This window comes from Apostichopus japonicus, chromosome 6 (assembly GCF_037975245.1).
Source record: "Apostichopus japonicus isolate 1M-3 chromosome 6, ASM3797524v1, whole genome shotgun sequence".
NCBI lineage: Eukaryota > Metazoa > Echinodermata > Holothuroidea > Aspidochirotida > Stichopodidae > Apostichopus > Apostichopus japonicus.
Genome location: NC_092566.1, coordinates 9,221,886 through 9,241,685, shown reverse-complemented (window position 1 = coordinate 9,241,685; position 19,800 = coordinate 9,221,886). Strand labels below are relative to the sequence as shown.

The 19,800-nt window shown below is 33.4% G+C and overlaps 1 protein-coding gene across 2 annotated transcripts in view; it reads right to left on the bottom strand.

Annotated features, from left to right (window-relative positions):
* The window catches only part of LOC139968913 (pituitary homeobox 2-like), a 57,745-nt gene that overhangs the window by 21,022 nt on the left and 16,923 nt on the right, over window positions 1–19,800 (bottom strand). Inside the window, exon 1 of one of the 2 annotated variants that reach the window (XM_071973526.1) lies at window positions 14,630–15,290. The exons of the other annotated variant lie outside the window; for it this stretch is intronic. Coding sequence (XP_071829627.1) covers window positions 14,630–14,834 — 205 coding nt within the window. The 5' untranslated portion in view covers window positions 14,835–15,290. Of the gene's footprint in view, window positions 1–14,629; window positions 15,291–19,800 lie in introns of those variants that run through there. 2 annotated transcript variants of the gene reach the window in all.

Below are 19,800 nucleotides of genomic sequence, written 5' to 3'. Positions count from 1 at the left end.
TTGGACCACACTAATCGTCCTCCATTGAACCACGCTGACTTATAACAGACATGTCATATGGTAGAAGAATAGTACAGGATTTACCGGTATGGTATATTACAACCGAGGCCATATATATATATATATATATATATATATATATATATATATATATATTCATATATATATATTCATATATATATATATATATATATTCATATACAATCAATATCGATTCTGCACCTTTAAACATTTGGAAGCTCGAATTTTGGTTAAAACATGATTCAGTACACCAAGGTTAAGATGTTATAAATGCGTCTGTCAGTTTGATTTCTTCTTAGTATATCAATAAGAGATTAATCCCGAGAAATGAGCGTTATATTTAAGAATGAAATCAAATCGATGTAACGCCGGCTTGAAGTCTACCAACCAAATGAGATATTTCAACGCCAGTAAAAGATGTAAGTTAATCCATTAGTGGAGAAAAGCAAACCTTGTCGGGTCTCAAATTTTAAATTTCCGTTAGAGGGGAGGGTAATTTAGATAGAGGTAAAGGCACCATAGAATGGACGCTAATTCGATGACAGGTAGTCCTAAATTTACGCTCTTTAAAACGAGCAACAATGACAAAGGCAAAAAAAGAAGCTTTCATACAGACTTTTGGTGAGGTGCTTACTTTTTTTATTTTTTTTTTATTTTTTGTAATATTCTCTTTTCATTTTTGAAGGAAAGGGGATCTTATTAAATATGCCAACTTGAAGGAACTGCTGCAATATAAACAGTGTTTTCAAGCATTCTATTTTTTTTTTAAAGTTTCGCCATTTTAAATTGTTACAGGTAGAGCAAATGTACTGGCTTATATATACCCTAGTCCAATTTGCATAGAAGATAACATTTGGGAGGAATGCTTCACTTCACTTCATTCTTCGTTTGTGGGGGGGGGGGGTGGTGGACAGGAGGGGGGGTGATGCGTCATCTTTTCAAAACAATTATTATTACCACTCTTCGTAGATTGCATTTGATGCATAATGTTTCGACATGTTCAGATATGTCATGTATTAATAGTTGTCTCTTGCCCAATTGTAATTTTTAAATAACATAAACTACAAGCGGAAACTTCTGTTTAACTTTTGTCTGTATGATTTCTTGTTTTCATAGCAAATAACAACACATTTCATTGGTCTTTAATAAATATTTATAGCATTTGGTCCGGGTTCATTTTTATATTAGATACTAGGTTAGGAAGTGTATGTTAACTTTTTAACGAATCATTGTTCCTGCCCCCTGTTCCTTCACTCCCAAACCCCCTTTCCTCACCCCACGGGGTGGGGTGAGGAAGTGCACTCTTAATTACAAATATTACAAATCATAATTAAATATAATCATGTAATTATAAAAGTTATGACAAGAAGGTGCACTTCTTAGCAATGTAAAAATGTGGACTTTTGAGGTATTTCATATTACTGGGGTGTACGTGCAGTCTTCTGTCAGCCTGTACCCCCCCCCCAACTACCCCATCCCTCTGTCAATCGCACTCAGCTCCTTTTAACTTTGTAGCTGCTATCCGATGCAGAAGGGGTGGGGACAAGCCTGGTTAGCCAAAACAATAAATTGCTATCCACCTATATGCATGATACAAATATATCGGTGGCTTGACCCAGAAGCAAGTTCAGTTAAAGGTCAGAAAAACGAACAAATAAACTGTGCAAGTCAAATTGTATAAGATGATTACCAGGGAACTGTTTTGAAAGAAACTCTTTCAGCGATGTACTACTCATAAAGAGCTCGCCGTCTACAATGATGGGTATTTAATCCTGTAAACAAAAGGTCAAAACAATGTCCTATTATTGCAAAAATTCTTGACCAACAATTTGCCATTGTTAATGAACGCGCGCGTTCTTCGTTGTCTTATTGTTCATTAACAATAGGCATTTTTTTTCTTCTTTTGCTTATATGTCAAAGGATAATTGTATCTCTCAGAAGTTGAAGGTAGCCAAACAAAATGGGGTTACGGTACTTCTAAACAGAACCCCGTTGGGTTGATATCAATAGAAAGTGAATTTCTTAAAAGCAATAATACAAAAACAACCTGGATTAATTATCTCTTTATGAGTAATTGTGGTTCGAAGAAAACCTAAATGAAAAAAAAAAATTAAATGAAAAAAAAAACTTTTGTTATTGAATGGTTTCATCTCGTTAATTGTTGATACCGACTTTTTAATAAATTGATTTCTTTTTCTTCGATTGGTTCTTTTGAATTCTTTTTCTTTTCTTTTCAATTGTTTCGTGTTTCTTGTTGGATGTTCCTTGATGTATATCCTTGACCTAGCAATGGACCTATCGTCGCGTGTCCAGTGGACAGTGAAGTCATAAACAGGGTAGTTATAGGGGTTATAAAAGGGATGGTGGATTATAGGGTCAATATAAGGACAAAGAGTTTTGTGGTGTTTTTTTTTCTTCTCGATTTTTACAGATTATTTTGTTGAAAGTATAAACTAAATACATTAGTAGATACAACCTGGCATCTATTAGATTGCTTTGTCTGACTAACACCTTTATTTATCAGTAAACAAGTTTCTCTTAATCAGACATCAAATAATTTCACTTTAATCCCGAAGAATTCAAAACTATTGTTTGGACAAAATATTTTAAAATGAATCAGAAAATTCCAAGTATCTGTGTCATCTTCTTCCAACGTAACACTATTTTTTTTTATAATCAAATATTGTTGATTTCATTTTCTTCCACTTCTTGGATTTATAGGCGTAGTTTTAAAGGTGACTTTGAAAATTCTGGAGAAAAGTGTAAATTGTATAAATAATTAGGGATATTTAATTTATAATGGAAGGACAAAATGTGTATGCATGGGAATGGCAAAAACATTATATGAATAATATATGCATAAGAGAAAGTTTTTCGCAACTTTTTATTTTGCTCATTTTTCGCCCTCTTGTGTTAGCACAGATATCAAGCGAATCAAAAATAAAAATAAATCAAATCGTTTCTCGGGACCGTGCCAGGTTGGGGAGAATGAAGGGAAATGGGTTATTATGTAGTTAACAACTATACCATTTTTATAAAGTTACTCAACGTATTACGTAATATTACGTCATAGCTATATGATCCGCAGTTAGAAGATAAATCTACTTAATGCTATAATAGTCTCAGAAAGTCAAAACACCAAGATAATATTCCTGTATTTTAAATAGCAGTTTCTCAATCCTTTGTTGGTAAATAGATATTGATCATACTGAGAGTATGAAATGTGCAAAGTGCTTTAGGCGTTACTTTAAACAAACTTCATATACCCGTTTTTAAGAGAGCAAAATTGTATCATTATTATTATTATTATTATTTTCGAAATGGAATGAACTCATATTCAGATAAATGTGTTGAGGAGAGAAAACAACTACAATAAAGGGCAAAATAAAGAAAGCAAAAATAACGTAATAAAGAAATAAAGAACGTTCACGCTATTACTTAACCATTATACCCCACATTTATACCTCAGTCTCTCCCACCTCCCACCCACTCTATTCCCTAACCCCCATCCCCTCCACCTCAAGGCAATAAAATACAATAACTAATTCAATTGTAGAGATCATGTTTCTTTGTTAAAGTAAACAATTATATCTAAAGAAAATTAATTTATGCATATGAATGGATTCCATGTAATCATGCTGCAAGTTTTTTTTTTTTTTTTTGGGCACCCAGACAATTTATCCTCTGACCTTAGTTTAATTAGTTAAATTACATGCAAAACAGTCAAATCTGAAAGTTGTATAATTCTTGTCGACTTCGTCTTTTATCAATTCAACTTTTTATCTTTTCTTTTTCCAAATGACAACTGACTATAGTCTTGTAATAACGAATAGCATTAACGTAGCATTTCAGTTTCTCACAATGTTAACCAATTTTTGAAGGAAAAAAAATCAAACTCAAGCTGCACACACCACGCTCACAGACACAAAAATCAGTTTTCAAAAAATGTAAACTTCTTGAGGTCAACGTATTAAGTTCAGATAAATTCAATGTCGTTCGTTATATGTTTTGATAAATGCACTATATAAACCGGATCCACTAAAAAACATCAATTTATAGAATTGCAAAGTGAAAGTTAAGCCATGGATACTTGAATTTCCAATGTATTATTTGGCTTAATTGTTTTAACGATAAGATAAGCGATTTAAGGTTTGAACTTTTATGAGGGAGAACATGTTAAGGCGTACATTTTTTCCTGATTCTGTCTCGAGCTATATAAGCTGAAATTATTCAACTTAACGTAAGTCGAATCGTTTGATCGCTTTTGATTGGTTTGACATCTGCCTGGTCTGTACCCCAAAGTTCATAAAGAACTGTTTTATCAATATTGACAGTTTATGACATAACGTTCATCAATTCGGATCTTTTTCTCAAACTTATTTTGCCCTAATTCTCACATTTTTGCAGCATAAAAAGAGAGGTCATAATTGCTCAAAAAAGTGCAAAACGGATAAAACAGATGTCCTAAAGTCAACTCGTCTGTGCCAGATGTTTGCGTTGGTTTCAATTAATATTTGTCTGTTTAACAATCTATTTGGCATAAAATATAAAATCCTATTGAGATTTTAGTTAGGACAATTGTTGTTTCATATTGTTGCAAAGGGGAAAAAACAGGTACCTATATAAAAAAATTGGAAAAAAATAACAAGTTGACAATAGTTCACATTCATAAGTTTGAAAAATAAAAAATATTCATGTTTTGTGTGTTTTTTTTGTTTGAAAATTTAATTTATAGTTTTGATGCAGGCATCAATTTTATGAATAACTTACAACCGACATATTGGAATGTTTTTTATTTTTATTTCAATATTAGGGGGAAACCTAAATGACTTAGATTTAGAGCCATTTCACAATAATTTCCAAATAATGCCTTATCTGTAACCTGGTGAACTCGTCTTCACGCCTCTCCTCACCTTCCCTCCCCTCAACCCTCCCACCCCTCTCCTTCCCCCTCCCCCTTCCACCTCCATCGGCTCCTGAGAATTGAGTGAAGGACAATTTTTAACAATTTATTTAAAGATTACGATATACCCTAAATCAGCCATTGATAATTTACTTCCATATCCCGAACCTAACCTAACCTAAATGTCCTTGGTAAGTCTTATATGATATTTTAGTATAGTGCAAAATTGAAACTAAATACTAAATATGACATTGAATTTTCTTTAACATTTTATTAAAACATTTAGTTTTACATTTCTTTTGCACTTGACTGTCTTATTCCCATTTCTTTCTTCTTCTTGTTTCTCGTCAAGTAGCCTTTTGAACCGAAAACTTTAATCGGAAATTTAATAAATCATAAAGACAAAGCAAACGCATAGGTCAAAATTGCAAAGAATATCCTAACAAGTCACCAAACTGTTTTCTCCAAACGAAACCAGTGAAGTAAGAACGCCGACGCGAATTGAAGTTTGCTTGGAAAGTATTGAAACTTTATGAAGAACATACACGCATTCAGGATAAGAATTTATGTTTGTCGTTACTAGTTGAGATATATATATTAATATCTGAGTGATATATTTAAGTAGAGTCAGGGGGTTTTCCCCTCCACATATTCGTTTTACCCACGTCCATGGATGGAGAATAGTTTTTTTCCACTATAGATAATTTCACAATGGATTTCAAAAGACAAATTATTCCTTTGTTTTTTGAATAACTGTAATTTCATATGTTGTTTAGTGGTAAATATATATTATTTGTTTATTACAGACATGTTTACTTCTTTTGGATGATATTTATATCCATTTCCTTAAATCCAACGTCAATACGTAACTTATTTCTCAAAGGAGGAAAATAAAAGCGGTACCATACGAAAAGATTAGGAAAGGAATGGAACCAATTGCCACTCAATGTAACAAAAGAAAAAGGATGTATGGTATTGTAAACGTCTTAGGACAACAGCTTATTACCTTTACCTATTTTTTTATTTTATAGTAATCTTAACTTAATTTTAATTGTTTTTCTATCTTATTTGTTAAATTTGTTTGTTATTCTTATTTCTTGAGTTTTTTATTATTTAAGTCCTTTATGTGTGCTTTTGTTTTGAATTTTCTTTAGAGGGCCTCTGTTGGCATTTGCACTTTGCTAACCGATCTCTGTTGACCCTCTTAAAAGATTGTTGTAGTAGTAGCAATAATAATAATAGTAACAATAATAAAATGAATGAATATATTGCTGAATAAATTGCATACAATGGCCTCTTTGTAGTCCCAAATGAACCAAAATAATGGTGAAAAATATAAATGAATGCTTTAGTTTACTATTTCTCGCAAAAAAAGAATTGGAGCAAACCGTAAAATGAAAAGACGTAAAAAAAAATTGAAAGAATTTTTTATTCGATTCAGGAAATAAAAGTAAATTTGGTTAGGGAAATAATCCCGGGTTAAGGATTTAAGTCCATCGACTTCTCTCAAACTTGATATATTCTGAGTTAGAATAACAGTTTAGCGTAATTATAAATGAAATGAAATTTAATATTTTAATTTTATTAAATTAACTTTGATATACCTAAGAAACTTATTTATCCTTTCATATTTACGGATTTGATATCGAAAGTTTTATTGTGAAAAAATCCTTTTACCAGAAGAAAAAGTAGACCCATGATTTGACTTATGTTTGCGCTCCTGCGTATAAGATCATCGCGGGATCCCTGGGTTACATTTTTCTTTGCCTCATCCTTCTTTAAATAACAATCCCCAAATCGGTCGGAATATTTTGCGTTTCGTTAGTAAAAAAATATTGAAATTTATTGTTCTTGTGAAAAAATGTGTGTAAATCGATTAATTCAAATTTTAAAATTTACATTTCATGTCTGTATCAATGATAATGCGAGCTGTAAGCCCATAATTATTTGACAAATCTTAATCCTTTAGTTTTCTTTCTGGGAGTCCAAAAAAAGGAGAAAGAATATGGTATGAGATGACGTTTAAGCGAGATAAGAAATATTGGGGCATTTTTAACTTTTTGGATATTGATTTATTGGGAGGATTGATTTTAGGCAGTTAGATTAAGTACTTTTAAACTACATAGTGATAAATATCACTTGGAATCTTTAAACGTCGATTGCTGTTGATTTTTAATTTTTATATCAATTTTTAATGTCTCATTTTTATGAAAACCATTTCAACAAGTAAAGTTGGACAAGAAGTCATTAATATAGGCTGATCACAAATCTAGCTTGAAAAATCAGACCCAGGTGAAGCGCCTTTATCTGCAAAGAATAAGAAGCATTTTCAATAAAATTGTTTTTTGTTAATAAAATGCATCCGGTTGGCTTTTATTTCATTTCAAACATATATTTAATAAACATATAACTAGTAAAAGGACACAATTCTGTGACGCTTTTGCTATGTGAAATAAAATTCCTCTTAGTGATGTTAATTCTCCAAGTTTTTTATTTCAATTCTTCAATTCAGTTTTGTTTCAATCAAATTCAATATTCAATTGGTTTACAGTGGTACAATTTCCTGAAGTAGTATGACTATTGGAATATGTTTATGAAATAAGTAAGCAATTCGGTTTATTTTTATTTTTCGTCTTCAAGTTATGAAAAAAAGTCGAATGAATCAATTTTACTAAAGAAAGACTCTATTCTTTTCTTTTTGGCAAGATTCAATAAAATATTTGAGCTTATGAAAAATATCATTTTTTCATCTTATTATTTCTCCTTCTTCGTCGTCAAGATTTAACCAAGAACAACACGGTGTTTTCTAACAAGACTAATTTATTTCATCAAACTGTTAGCGGACAGCGTAATATCATTTTTGACAAGTTGACAAAATTAAACAGTTGTGTTCGATTTAAAGAACTGAAATTCAAACGAACTGGTTATAGGTTCTGACTGCAAAGAATAATAAAGACTTTTGAAATTGTTGGTACAACTTTTTTGGAGCTAAGAGATAAAAAAAAATGCATTAATCTTACTTTTGGTTTGTAATTCTTAACTTATAACATTCGTACTAAAATGCATAATTGTTACGATGAATTGTATGAGATACCACAAATAAGTGTATCTACATACACGCTTGCCGAAAATGACTGTAATATCATAATAATACTTTAAAACATTTGGGTCCGAACAATTATTACAAAACAGTGAAATATGGATAAAAATTTCTTGACTATTTGCGTGTGTGTTTTAAACATAAACATAACTAACTCACACAAATCAAGAAAATAAACGTTTCTTTCACAAAAAAAAATTAAAATTGCCGCAAAATGCATAATTAAATCTTCTTTAGTTCATTTATGTATTGGGTTTCAAAGTCATGGTTTGAAATTCTCAATAATTTTAATATTTTCTTTTGTTTGAACATTTATTATCAAAGCAGTAAAACCAAGTAAAAACAAGTTATCATTGATGTGTTTGTGCGTGCGAGTGTTGAAGCCTCACGTAAATTAAACTAAACTTTTCTTTTAAATTATTTGAGTCTAAGGATAAAGTTGTGAAGCCCGTGTTGTTCGCTATTAATTACCAACGTGACTCTGCTCCTAGACCAACATGGATTCTTATAATCTTCTTCTTAAAACAAGTTATCATTGATGTGTTTATGCGTGCGAGTGTTGAAGCCTCACGTAAATTAAACTAAACTTTTCTTTTAAATTATTTGAGTCTTTGTTTTTCTTTCTTTTTTTCCATCTCATTTATTCTATAAATACATGCATGTGTACATATGAATATTAAATGCATTTTTTTTTTGTACTGCGTTCAGAAATTGTCATTTAATTCATGAACTCAGTTAAACGTTTAAATTACTATGTATAAGCGATATTTATGATATTATTTGAGTCTAAGAATAAAGTTGTGAAGCCCATATTGTTCGCTACTAATTACCAACGTGACTCTGCTCCTAGACCAACATGGATTCTCATAATCTTCTTTCTTAAACATTCTAATTATTATTTAAGAAGAGAGCATATTGTTTGTTCATTTAATTATAAAAAAAGGTTGTCGCGCCCACGTATCTTGAGAATTTATGTGCAAAGTCTTGTTATGGGTTAATTGAAAACAATAGCCTAAAAAGTTAATTTATCACTAACAAGAGATGATTACTGAAGGCTATGGGTAAAGTTTTGATCATATTCAAGTTTGAAAATTACAAACAAAGCTATAAGCAACAAATAATTGTTGTAAAGAACCAAAACATAAAGACAAAGTAAAAAAAAATAAGGCAGTCTCATATTTGCACTCATATTTGCACTTATTTCTCTAAGCAATATTCTCCAATGAAAAAATAATACTTATAATTATTCAATCAAATATGCTTGATTACATTTCAGTAACAGAATTCACACATCTCTGAACTTATCCTACATACCAAAGAATACTTTTAATGTTGACTTGTAGTCAAATTAATGCATGTGTTAAGTAAACTGAACCCTATAAATAATGTCATAATGTATATATATATATATATATATATATATATATATATAATTTAGATTAGAATTAAATTTCTCAAGGGGGTTGGGGGGGGGGCTGAAAATACTTCTGATGGAACAAAGTGGTTATATTACTGTTGAAACTTGAGCATAAATGACTTTCTAGGATTTCCTGAACAAAACTGATGTCCTTTATAGGTATGCCGTATTGGACCCAGATATGCTAGATTTTCAAAATATGGTCAACTGTGGTCAAAATTCTTAAAAAAAATTTTATGATCACCATGGAGGAAATTTACCTCACTGGGACATGCGGCGGTCATTTTGTGTGTTCTTTTAGAATATCTGAGAACAATTTGGAGAGTATAGACCTCCAGGAAAGTACTTTTTGAAAACTTCTAGCTATTATAACATGCTATAATTTAGGGTCAGTTCAGAGTACCTTTAAGCCCGTGATGTAACATCTAGTAACATTGCGTGGGCCCTCGTGAGATATATTTTTACTTTAGTTTTTTTGCGTTCTGGGAGACCAAACACCTTTAGTTAAGGTTTTGTCAAAGTGCGTTAGCCAGCTATATGCTTACCTATATAGGTAATACTGAAATTATTCAGTTATTATTAAGAAATTACAAAGTAAGGGACTCACAAGCATGCATCGAATATAATAAGACAAGTGGTGTTTGGATTGGAGAATGGCATTGGAACAATCGTGTCCAGAAAGTGGACACTGAACTAGCTTGTGATCCAATGAATAGAAATTCTACACCCCTCAACCAAGCCGAGTATAATGTATCTAAATATGTGTCCATCTTCATCTCAAAGGGAATCATCTTCACTATGTTCAGTTTTCGAAGAAAATAATTGTACAATTATACAGATACGTACCAACCACCTTGTACGTCTGTAATTTTCATTACATAAAATCAAATAATAATAATAATATCGATAATAAAAGTAATAATGAGTGGGCCGAGTTCTTAAGAAGGAGAGGGTGTGGCCGTAGAAGCTGACTTTTTGTACCTAGGGCCTGGGCTTCCCTCCCCCCACACCCCCCCCCCCCAATACCTTTTTAGACGTGAACGGCGCCCTCTGTAGCATATTTAAGCTATAAATTAGATCCATAATTTGGTCAACATGCACGCAAGATAAATACTTTTTAATTTCGTTTGTGTGTGTGGGGGGAAGGGGCGTTGACAGGGGTGAACCCCACACCCCTCCCCCTGGATCCTCGTCTGATACCACTCACGATACGGGTACAAAATACATCCTAATAGAAGAATTACAAAGCAAAATCATTTTAAGACTTGAAACAGATATTTGACAGAGCAATATTCGCGACTCGAGAGATTCTGGCTTCCTAGGCTTTTAAGCCAGAATATTTCCTGTAACTGCTTATCAATCCCGACCTTCATAACACGAAAGATCAAATCTCTGACTTGAATATCTCGTGATCTATGTTTAAGTGACCATTGTACAGACTTACAAATGAGCCAGATGGACAGTTATACATGTTTAAAGAACGGAATGAAGTTACGGAAATACGTATGTCAACTTATTATTAATTTAAAACAACATTTGAATCGCTTTTTTTCGATATGAAATATTAAATGATGAATTTCATTACGTCACAGAAGAGAAAAATCCTTTTAATTTTTATATAGATATGAATATGTAACTTTACTGAATTAATAAAACGCAATATGTTTGAGTTATAAACGCATATCTTTTAACAAGTTTTTTTCAAACAGTTCAAACATTCCAAAGCAGGATTACAATTGTTCAAACAAAGAAGACGTCTAAACTTTTCAGTTTTGTCTTCTTCCAAAGAACGCATAATAAGCATAAAATCAACAGAATGCATTCGATTCCAAAAATGTTGTCGTTTGGGAAGTATTGTTACGTAAGTATTAATCACCACAAACGATCTTTGGTTACATTTTCAAAAGATTATCGCGATTATTTTAATGAACGATTTCGGAGAGGAAAAACTTTGAAATCCAACACACTTTCTTCTTTATCGGAACAAATCAATTAATTAATCAATTAACTGTCAATATATCGAAATAAGTGAAATAAAAATTAGGCTGTGCATGCTCGAGTAATTTTTCAGAAGGTTTCTCTTTTTCTTCTTTCAAGGAACGCTATAATAAGTATGAAATCAACGGAATGCATTCGATTCCCAAACCAAAAAAAATCTTGATTAAATTTTCACAGGATTATCGCGATTATTTTAATGAACGATTTTTTCAGAGAGAAACCTCTTTTGAAATCCAAAATATTTTCGTCTATATCTAAATCAATTAGATATCAACATATTTTGAAATAAGTGAGAAAAAAATAGTCTTGCAAGTTCGAGTCAGTATAGTTGTTTTTGTTACTGTACATTATTCTTTTTCCATTTTTTCAGGTATATAAAGGGAAACAAACCTGTTTGGGTCAAACTTGCTTAAAACTTAGCTCGTATCTCCTAGGTAACCTATTTTAGGTAAACATATATAACACAAAAAATGGATGTATGTATTCTTTTTGCTTTTCCTTTGTTTCCTAAGATGCCCTAAAATGCAGGTTAAGCTTTGTTTTTTTCTTCTTCTCTAAATAAAGACTCAATCTTTATGTGAATTTCAACAAAACAGATCATATTTGTTTGTGTTTTTTGATAGCTTTTGTCTCTCTGCCAGCTACTTAATTATTCTGTTCCTTTGTTTTTCGTACCTGCCAGTGACTTAATTATCAAACCATGTTTACTGCTTCATAATCCATTTTCAAGTAAGAAAACATGAACTGTTCCATCCTTGTTTGGTTTCTAGTGATTTTAATGATCCAAATATATTTTTGTTAGTAAATCAACAAGCGAAATCCTGGCTGTGAAATTACAAAACAAATTTTTAGGAACAAAATGAAGTTGTTTGCTATTTTAAACTATATTTTAAAAAGTCGATTAGTTTTCTTTCCTGGGAAATCCTGTACCCCCCCCACCCCCTCACAATATATGACTGGGGTCTCTAGCATTAAGAAAGATTGATATGGGATACCCACGAACTTTTCACCGGGAATTCAATTCTAGGTGGAGAGAACTCGTAGGCTATTGAACTTGAGGTCATGTCTCGATAATCCCTTATTTAACATATAACATTAATTTCTCTTTTCCACAATAAAAGATAGCGGCAAAACAATGATAGTAATCTGGAGCAGATTCATTTCTTAATCCAAACGGTTGGCTAGTTAATAAATCAATTATGTTATTATTGTCTATTATAGTATAAATAGCAGACCTATAGCTCATTAGCAGTGATGAGGGACCAAATAGAACAAATGCACACATGGCCGTGTATAATCTCATTTATATAATACAATGCTTTGGATTAACCTTCACTGGTAATTTGACTTGTAAAAACCTTGAAAAGAGAATTTAAAAAAAATAAATACAGATTGCAACAAACTACTATCGATTTTTATTTGATGGTAAGTTTTGAGCAGAAGAAAGCAACTGGTTCTGTTGTAAAGTAGATTTGTAAGTTTTTATAGAGCTAAGCACAATCACAAATACATACATGTTCATTGTTGGTTTCATATCAATGTCTTCAACTGACAAGAAAAAAAGTTCATTAATTTCCCAAAAAACAACCACAAGCATACACACAACCACAAAGAAAAAAGATATTATGAATCGAGATAGGCTTTACCTAATTTGCATATAGGAATTAGTAGGGCGAATTATTACCAGCTTATAGGAATTATTATGTGAATTGAATTTATTTGCTACATTCCATTATTTTACATTTTGAACAGTATAGGATAAATATAGATGGTATCAAATGCAGTAAATATAGAGTATTGAAATAATATATATGTGAGATGGAAGTAGAGGAACCAGAAATAAGTGGATACTTTTCTGGTCTGGTCCCTTTGTAACAAAGAAAAAGTGCAAAGTACAACACCCACCCCACCATGTACAGCTTAATTGTAATGATTGTTTATGGTCCATGGTTATGGTGTGCATGTGATAAATGTGATGTTATATTAACACTTTTAAGAAACAACCATGTTTCTAACCTACCAATCACGTGTGTTCGTAAATAAATAAGTGAGCATCTGTTTTTTTCAGTTTTCATTAAGTATTCGCTATCGAATAATTTTGTCAGGAATTCTGAGTACGGCTCGAGCAAGTGTGTATCACTTCCTTCCCAATTAGTAATTTCTTTTAACCAACTGTTTTGATGGGTAAGGGGGAGAAGGGGGAGGGGAAGAAGGGAGAGGGGAAGAGGGAGGGGAAGAGGGAGGGGAAGAGGGAGGAGAAGAATGAGTATTAACACGTTATCACTGTTTATCATAGCTCTATCCAAATATGAAAATAGGATTACATTTTTTTCTGTAACTGAGTAAAATATTGCGCGAAGTAATTGTTCAAATGGTCTATTACTTGAGGTCCGCAAGTACAAGTTCCCTATAAGGACAGATATCCGCTTGTCTCAAATATGACCATTTCTTGTAAAGATATACGAATTTCTGGCACTTTTTTTAAAGGATGCACCGGTTTAGGTATGACATTTGGAGGGACTAAAGGGTATACATGCACACGACAACACGACGCAAAAGGACTAGAAATTACCCATATCATAACAACTCATATACTGTTATAGGAATATTTACATATTTGTATTCTATTACATTATTTTATTACATTTCATTCATTTCTTTGTCCTTCATTTAATCCGAAAAAAATCTGTTTTTTGTTAGTTCCTGATTACCAAACTATAACATATCTATGTACAAGCGAGCAGACCTGTTTGCAGACATGCATACGCAATTTATATAGGTTTAATGTCGTATAAAAAAAAACCTGTTTCCGTAAGAATGACAAAATAAGATTCTAAAATACTTCTGCTTTTCCCGATGATGCCCAGCATGCGTATAGCATATTTATACACATACTCACATATCTCTGCAGACAAACACACACACATAAACTATAGCTTTAATGGTCGTTAGCACGGAAAACATTATGTCATCGCAACGAGGACACACAAAATCTGCATATATATATATATATATACATATATTTTCTATTGGTAAAATCATATCAATGAAATTAAGCCTTCCCGTTGTTTACATTCTATAGGCTATATTCAATAAATTATGATGAAAATAGGCCTACAATAATTATATAGAAGTCAAGTGAATTTGTATTGAATTTCTTTTATTGAATTTTATTTTTTTTTTCAAATACCTGAATGATATTTTTCGTGGCTGGTCCTGACGCCAAGTTTTTTGCACTCTCCGATTGTCGAGTCCGCCGAACACATGCCCCCGTTTGCTACCGACAGATATCCGTTATTATTTAAACTGTGTACACTTGCTCCTAAAGCTTGGCTGGTGATGCCGTTACCGACGTAATCTTCCAGCGAAGAAAGCGGACCGTGTAAGTTCTCCATTCTCCTAAATCCAGGGATTATGTTCGCCGGCAAAGTTTCAATTGTCAAACCTTTTCTTGTTGTGTTCGTTGTTCTTCCAAATGTGTTACGACTGTGTCACTAATCTGGGAAGCGCTTAACACATACACGATAAGTTAAGCCTTTAAGTTCCAGGCTTTATCAAGATTCACACGGTATCATAACTAAATAATGCAGTCCTTCTTTTGATATTTTTTGTCTTGTCCCTATAGGATCCAAATGCTTTATACGAGTTTTTAATAACACGTAGATCACACTTTAAGTCTGCGATAGAAGGTGAAATCTCAAAAGGTTGGTCGGAGTTTTTAGTTGAGTGTTTGGTAACTGGAAAGAGTTACGACCGCTCTATATACTCTCAACAATACTGTATAGAAAGAGTGATGTTATCGACCTACGGGTTTTTGTTCACGCCTGGCCGGCCAACTTGATGCTTGTATAGTGGAAACGCGATACCAGTTCGATTTCAACTCTTTAGGTCACAGATTCTATTGACCAATCAGAGATGAGTTTACTAAAAGGGCAATTATGGTTGGCTTAATGTTCACCTGTTTGTTTGGAATTTGTTTGTTATAGTTTTATTTCTCTTAGATCTTATGTCAGCTTCTTTAAGTGATTTTTGTAATTTTAGAAAAATGTATGTGGGTGTGTGTGTGAGTACGTGTAGGCAGGGGGGGGGGGTAGTGTGTGTGTGTGGGGGGGGTTCGAGCCAGTGAGCGATGGACGGGATATGCTATAAAGTGATTGCGGTATTCCATTTGGTGGGAGAAAGAATGGGATATGCTAGCAGAGAGAGGAGTGGAGAGGGAGTAGAGAGGGAGCAGAGAGGGAGCAGAGGGGGGGGGGGGCAGAGGGAGAAGAGAGGGAGTAGTGAGGGAGTAGAGAGGGAGCAGAATAGTGATATTAGTGATATATGTTTATATATATATGTTATAGGTACGGTGACCGTTGTATAGTTTTTAGTATCGATCGGTTGTGACAAAGGTCATTACTGGTCAAGGACCTGGCCCTCTTCTTTCATAGTGTATCGATACATGTATGTATGTACGTATGTCTGTGCATTTGTTTGTATGTATGTGCGTTTGTTTGTATGTGTGTATGTATGTATGTTTGTATCGTAGATTCGTGTTGATTTTGTCTGGGTAATGTGTTTTATTTTCTTTTTAAAACCGACATCTCGGTTTGTAATATATCTCAAACCAAAGGAAGACTCTAGATATAGCAACACACATTTGACGTACTCTGCGTATATGGTTTCACTGCATGCAGACAATCGTGTCAAGAACCAGTGACGCCCTCTCTCAAGGTAATGCCTGACGAAACTATATGTTGTTGCCTGTGAACCTTACATGACAACGAAGGGCTTTATAGAAAACATGTTTAATCTACATGGATTCCAAACGTTGGATGACAAGGCAGTTTTATGTATTTTCCACACACAAAAAAAACACATTGATAACTTTCCATTTATTCCATTTACGCTGAAACCTACCTTGAAGCAACAAAAACAAGACGTCAATATTGCGTAATCACGGGGTCATAACCGAACATTAACGTGCTTCATTGACACAGGCAAAATGTCAGTAATTGATATCTTAGAAGTATTCAGACAACTGCATAGTCTGCTCAAAACAATAGATTGACAGGAATCACGTGCGCACTTCGTCGCTTGGGACATCTTGTTTTGTCTTTACTTTTTTCTTGTCTTGTCTTTCCTTTACTGTTTCTTGTCTCATATTGTCTTGTCTCTTATTGTCTTATCTTATCGTCTTGTACAGGGGTGTAGGAAGCTTCCAAAAAGTGGGGGGGGGGGGCAAAACATCAGAGGGGCACTTTCTCATTCCACAACCACCGCTCGTTATGCTATAAACCGATACACCACGGCCATGTCACTTAAATATATATGATGTGTTAGTATGCTATCAATACTACAATGGTGCACGTGACTTTATCAACCTACATCTGTACTTCTGTCCATCCATATTTCAGAAACGTTCCCAAAAAACTCCTCCTGCGTTCATTCCTTGAACAAAAGTCTTTAGCAACCTCGGTTAAATCCTTATAGCATGTACAGACTAAAAATAAATAAGTAAAATAAAACATTAAACTTAACAAAGGCTTAAGATATCCAAAAGACAGTTCTTCATTAAAAGGGCACATTTTATTTGTCAGTAGGGCACATTTGCTATTTTGCAAAAAAAGTGCGGGCATGTGCCCCAAGTGCCCCCCCCCCCGGGCTCCTACCCCTGGTCATGTCTTCTTCTTGTCTTATATTGTCTGCTTAGTATTGTCTCTATTTGATCTAATCTTATCTGATCTTGTCTTGTCTTGTCTTGTCTTGTCTTCTCTTCTCTTTTCTTATCTGTTCATTTACAATTATTGAGATTTACTCTCCTTTTCTTTGCCCGTTTTGAAACTCTTCTTTGTCTGAGGCATAGAGGCAATGATTGACAGCCCGCAAAGCTAAAGGTATAGTGGCATAGACCACTCAAGGAAACTTATGCTTGCACCTGAATTTACATCCGGTTTAGAGTTCTTATTGGAATTAATCGGGGCAGTGGTTCATTTAGGGTCAATTAAGTTGGCCGACTACTTGACCCTTCCGGAAGTAGGTTCTTAGATTCGATACAGCCGAGAATTGTGACCGATTGCTTTCTTCCCATTTGTGTCATGCACCCTTCTGGACTTAAAAGAAAAAAAATATCATCGTCAACAGGTTCAGGGTAATGTATGTATGCCTAACTTAATGTAATTCCATATTATAGCCTAGATAGAGAATACCATATTTACAGGGTAAATGATAACCAAAAAATACATAATTTATAAAGAAAACTCGTCGGATTCTTTCATATATATATACATGTTTATATATATATATATATATATATATATATATATATATATATATATATATATGTATATATATATATATATATATATATATATATATATATATATATATATATATATATATATATATATATATATATAGGCTATATGAATATATATCTATATATAGGAAGAAATTTCCTGGCTTGTTATACAGAGCTATATTCAAAGATTACAGGTAAAATTAACGTCTCTTGTTATAACAATATATACTTTGCGGTAGGGTGGAAGGAGATGGGGAAGGGGAGGGGTAAGGGAAATGATGGAATAATATATTTTGCAATATATCTGTGGGGCCATTAATAATATACAAGCATTTTTTTTTGGGAGGGGGGAGGGGGGGTTGTTCCTTGTCAACAATTATAGAGAGTACAAGAAAACTCCAGTCAGTATAAGCTACGTTCTGTTGACTGAATTGTTATCAAGAGCGAAGATTCGTATGGATAAACGAAGTGGCCACGTTCAGAAAGTACTTCTAGACTCTTTGTTTGGTAGAATGAGTGGTGGTTCGATGAGCGAAAGTGACCGATCGCTAGGCTGTTGTGAAAAAAGCTAAAACGTTTATATGTTCACTCAGCCACGGTTACGGAAAGTATCCTCCTCCACTCTCCTTCCTCCACCCATTCTACCTTACTGTCCAGTCGACATTGTGAAAACCACAAAAGTATAGTTTTAAAGAGAAAACCTGCCAGAAAGCCACATTACACATCCTCATCCCTTCCCCTATATGTATTCTTCATCGGTACCACTCCCTCCCCCCCCACCCCACTCCATCAATTATACCTTACTCTCACTGTCAATAAATTGAAAATTCACGGAACTAGTAACATAAACACTGAGCAATCAGTCCACAGTTCTACCCCCCCCCTTCTTACATCTAAACCATATCTGCACCCTCCCCCTTCCAACTGCCCGACTCGCTTAGATGACATCTGTACCCCCATAACCGTATTAAGTGTAGCACCACCCAGATAGTTCAATTTCTATTAAAGTACAATATCTGGGGTCATGGGATAGCCAGAGGCTCTGTTAGCCCCAGAGTTTCCCGTGACATATGACGTTATAAAACCCCTGTTTAATTTTCCTCTGTAAAGTGACAAGGTCATTAATAAATATCTGATATAATGAGGCTAACTTGCCAATGTTAGCATATAAACATCCTATTTAATATTTCCCCTTTCATCTAGTTCATACGTTTTATTGCTACAGGGCTTTTCCGACCTTGTTTGTACTTTTAACGTCCTCTTCTCAAACACCCGGGTTAAAATATAAGGAAGATTGTACAGGACTACATATTTGTGTACATCTTTTATATACTGTGCATGAAATGTGGGACCACTTTAAACGAAAGTACGTTTTAATAACGTTGCGGGCATATTTAACGTTATAGCGTTGCTCTAAAGATTGTGAGCCCATTTTTGTACAAGTTGCTATAATTATGAAACGTCTTATGATTACTTATCATTACGTTATGACAACGTAACGACAACGTAAGTCACACCTTCATTTCATCACAACATATATAAAGTCATATACAGTAGCGTTTTCATACCGGATGCACTACTACATAAGTATCGACGCATTTCAGCATTTTCTTAACGTCGTTGCTTAAAATAAATTTCTGGAAACCTAACGAGTTGTCTGCGACGCTTATAGATGACGTTATATAGTTCCGCATTATTTTTTCTGACGTTTCATTGAGGCTTACGGTATATGTTACAGATTTTCAATAAATGTTGTGGCAATCTTTCAGTTAGTCTAAACCAAATCTGCCTAATGTAGTTATGGCAAGCCGTTGTAACATTTACTCCCTAGCTTTACTGAAGTGAAATGCATTCTACTAAAGTGAAATTCAGTTCCATATAAGTGAAATTGTATTTCACTTAAGTAGAATTGAATTGTAATTAAGTAGAATTGAATTGTATTTGTAGAATTGTATTCTACTGAAGTAAAGTAGAGGCCAATGTTGAACAATTTCACTTTAGTGAAATTGAATTCCATACTTAAGTGAAAGAAAAGTAAGTTAACTAGGCCATATATTTTACTTAAGTAAGTACCATTT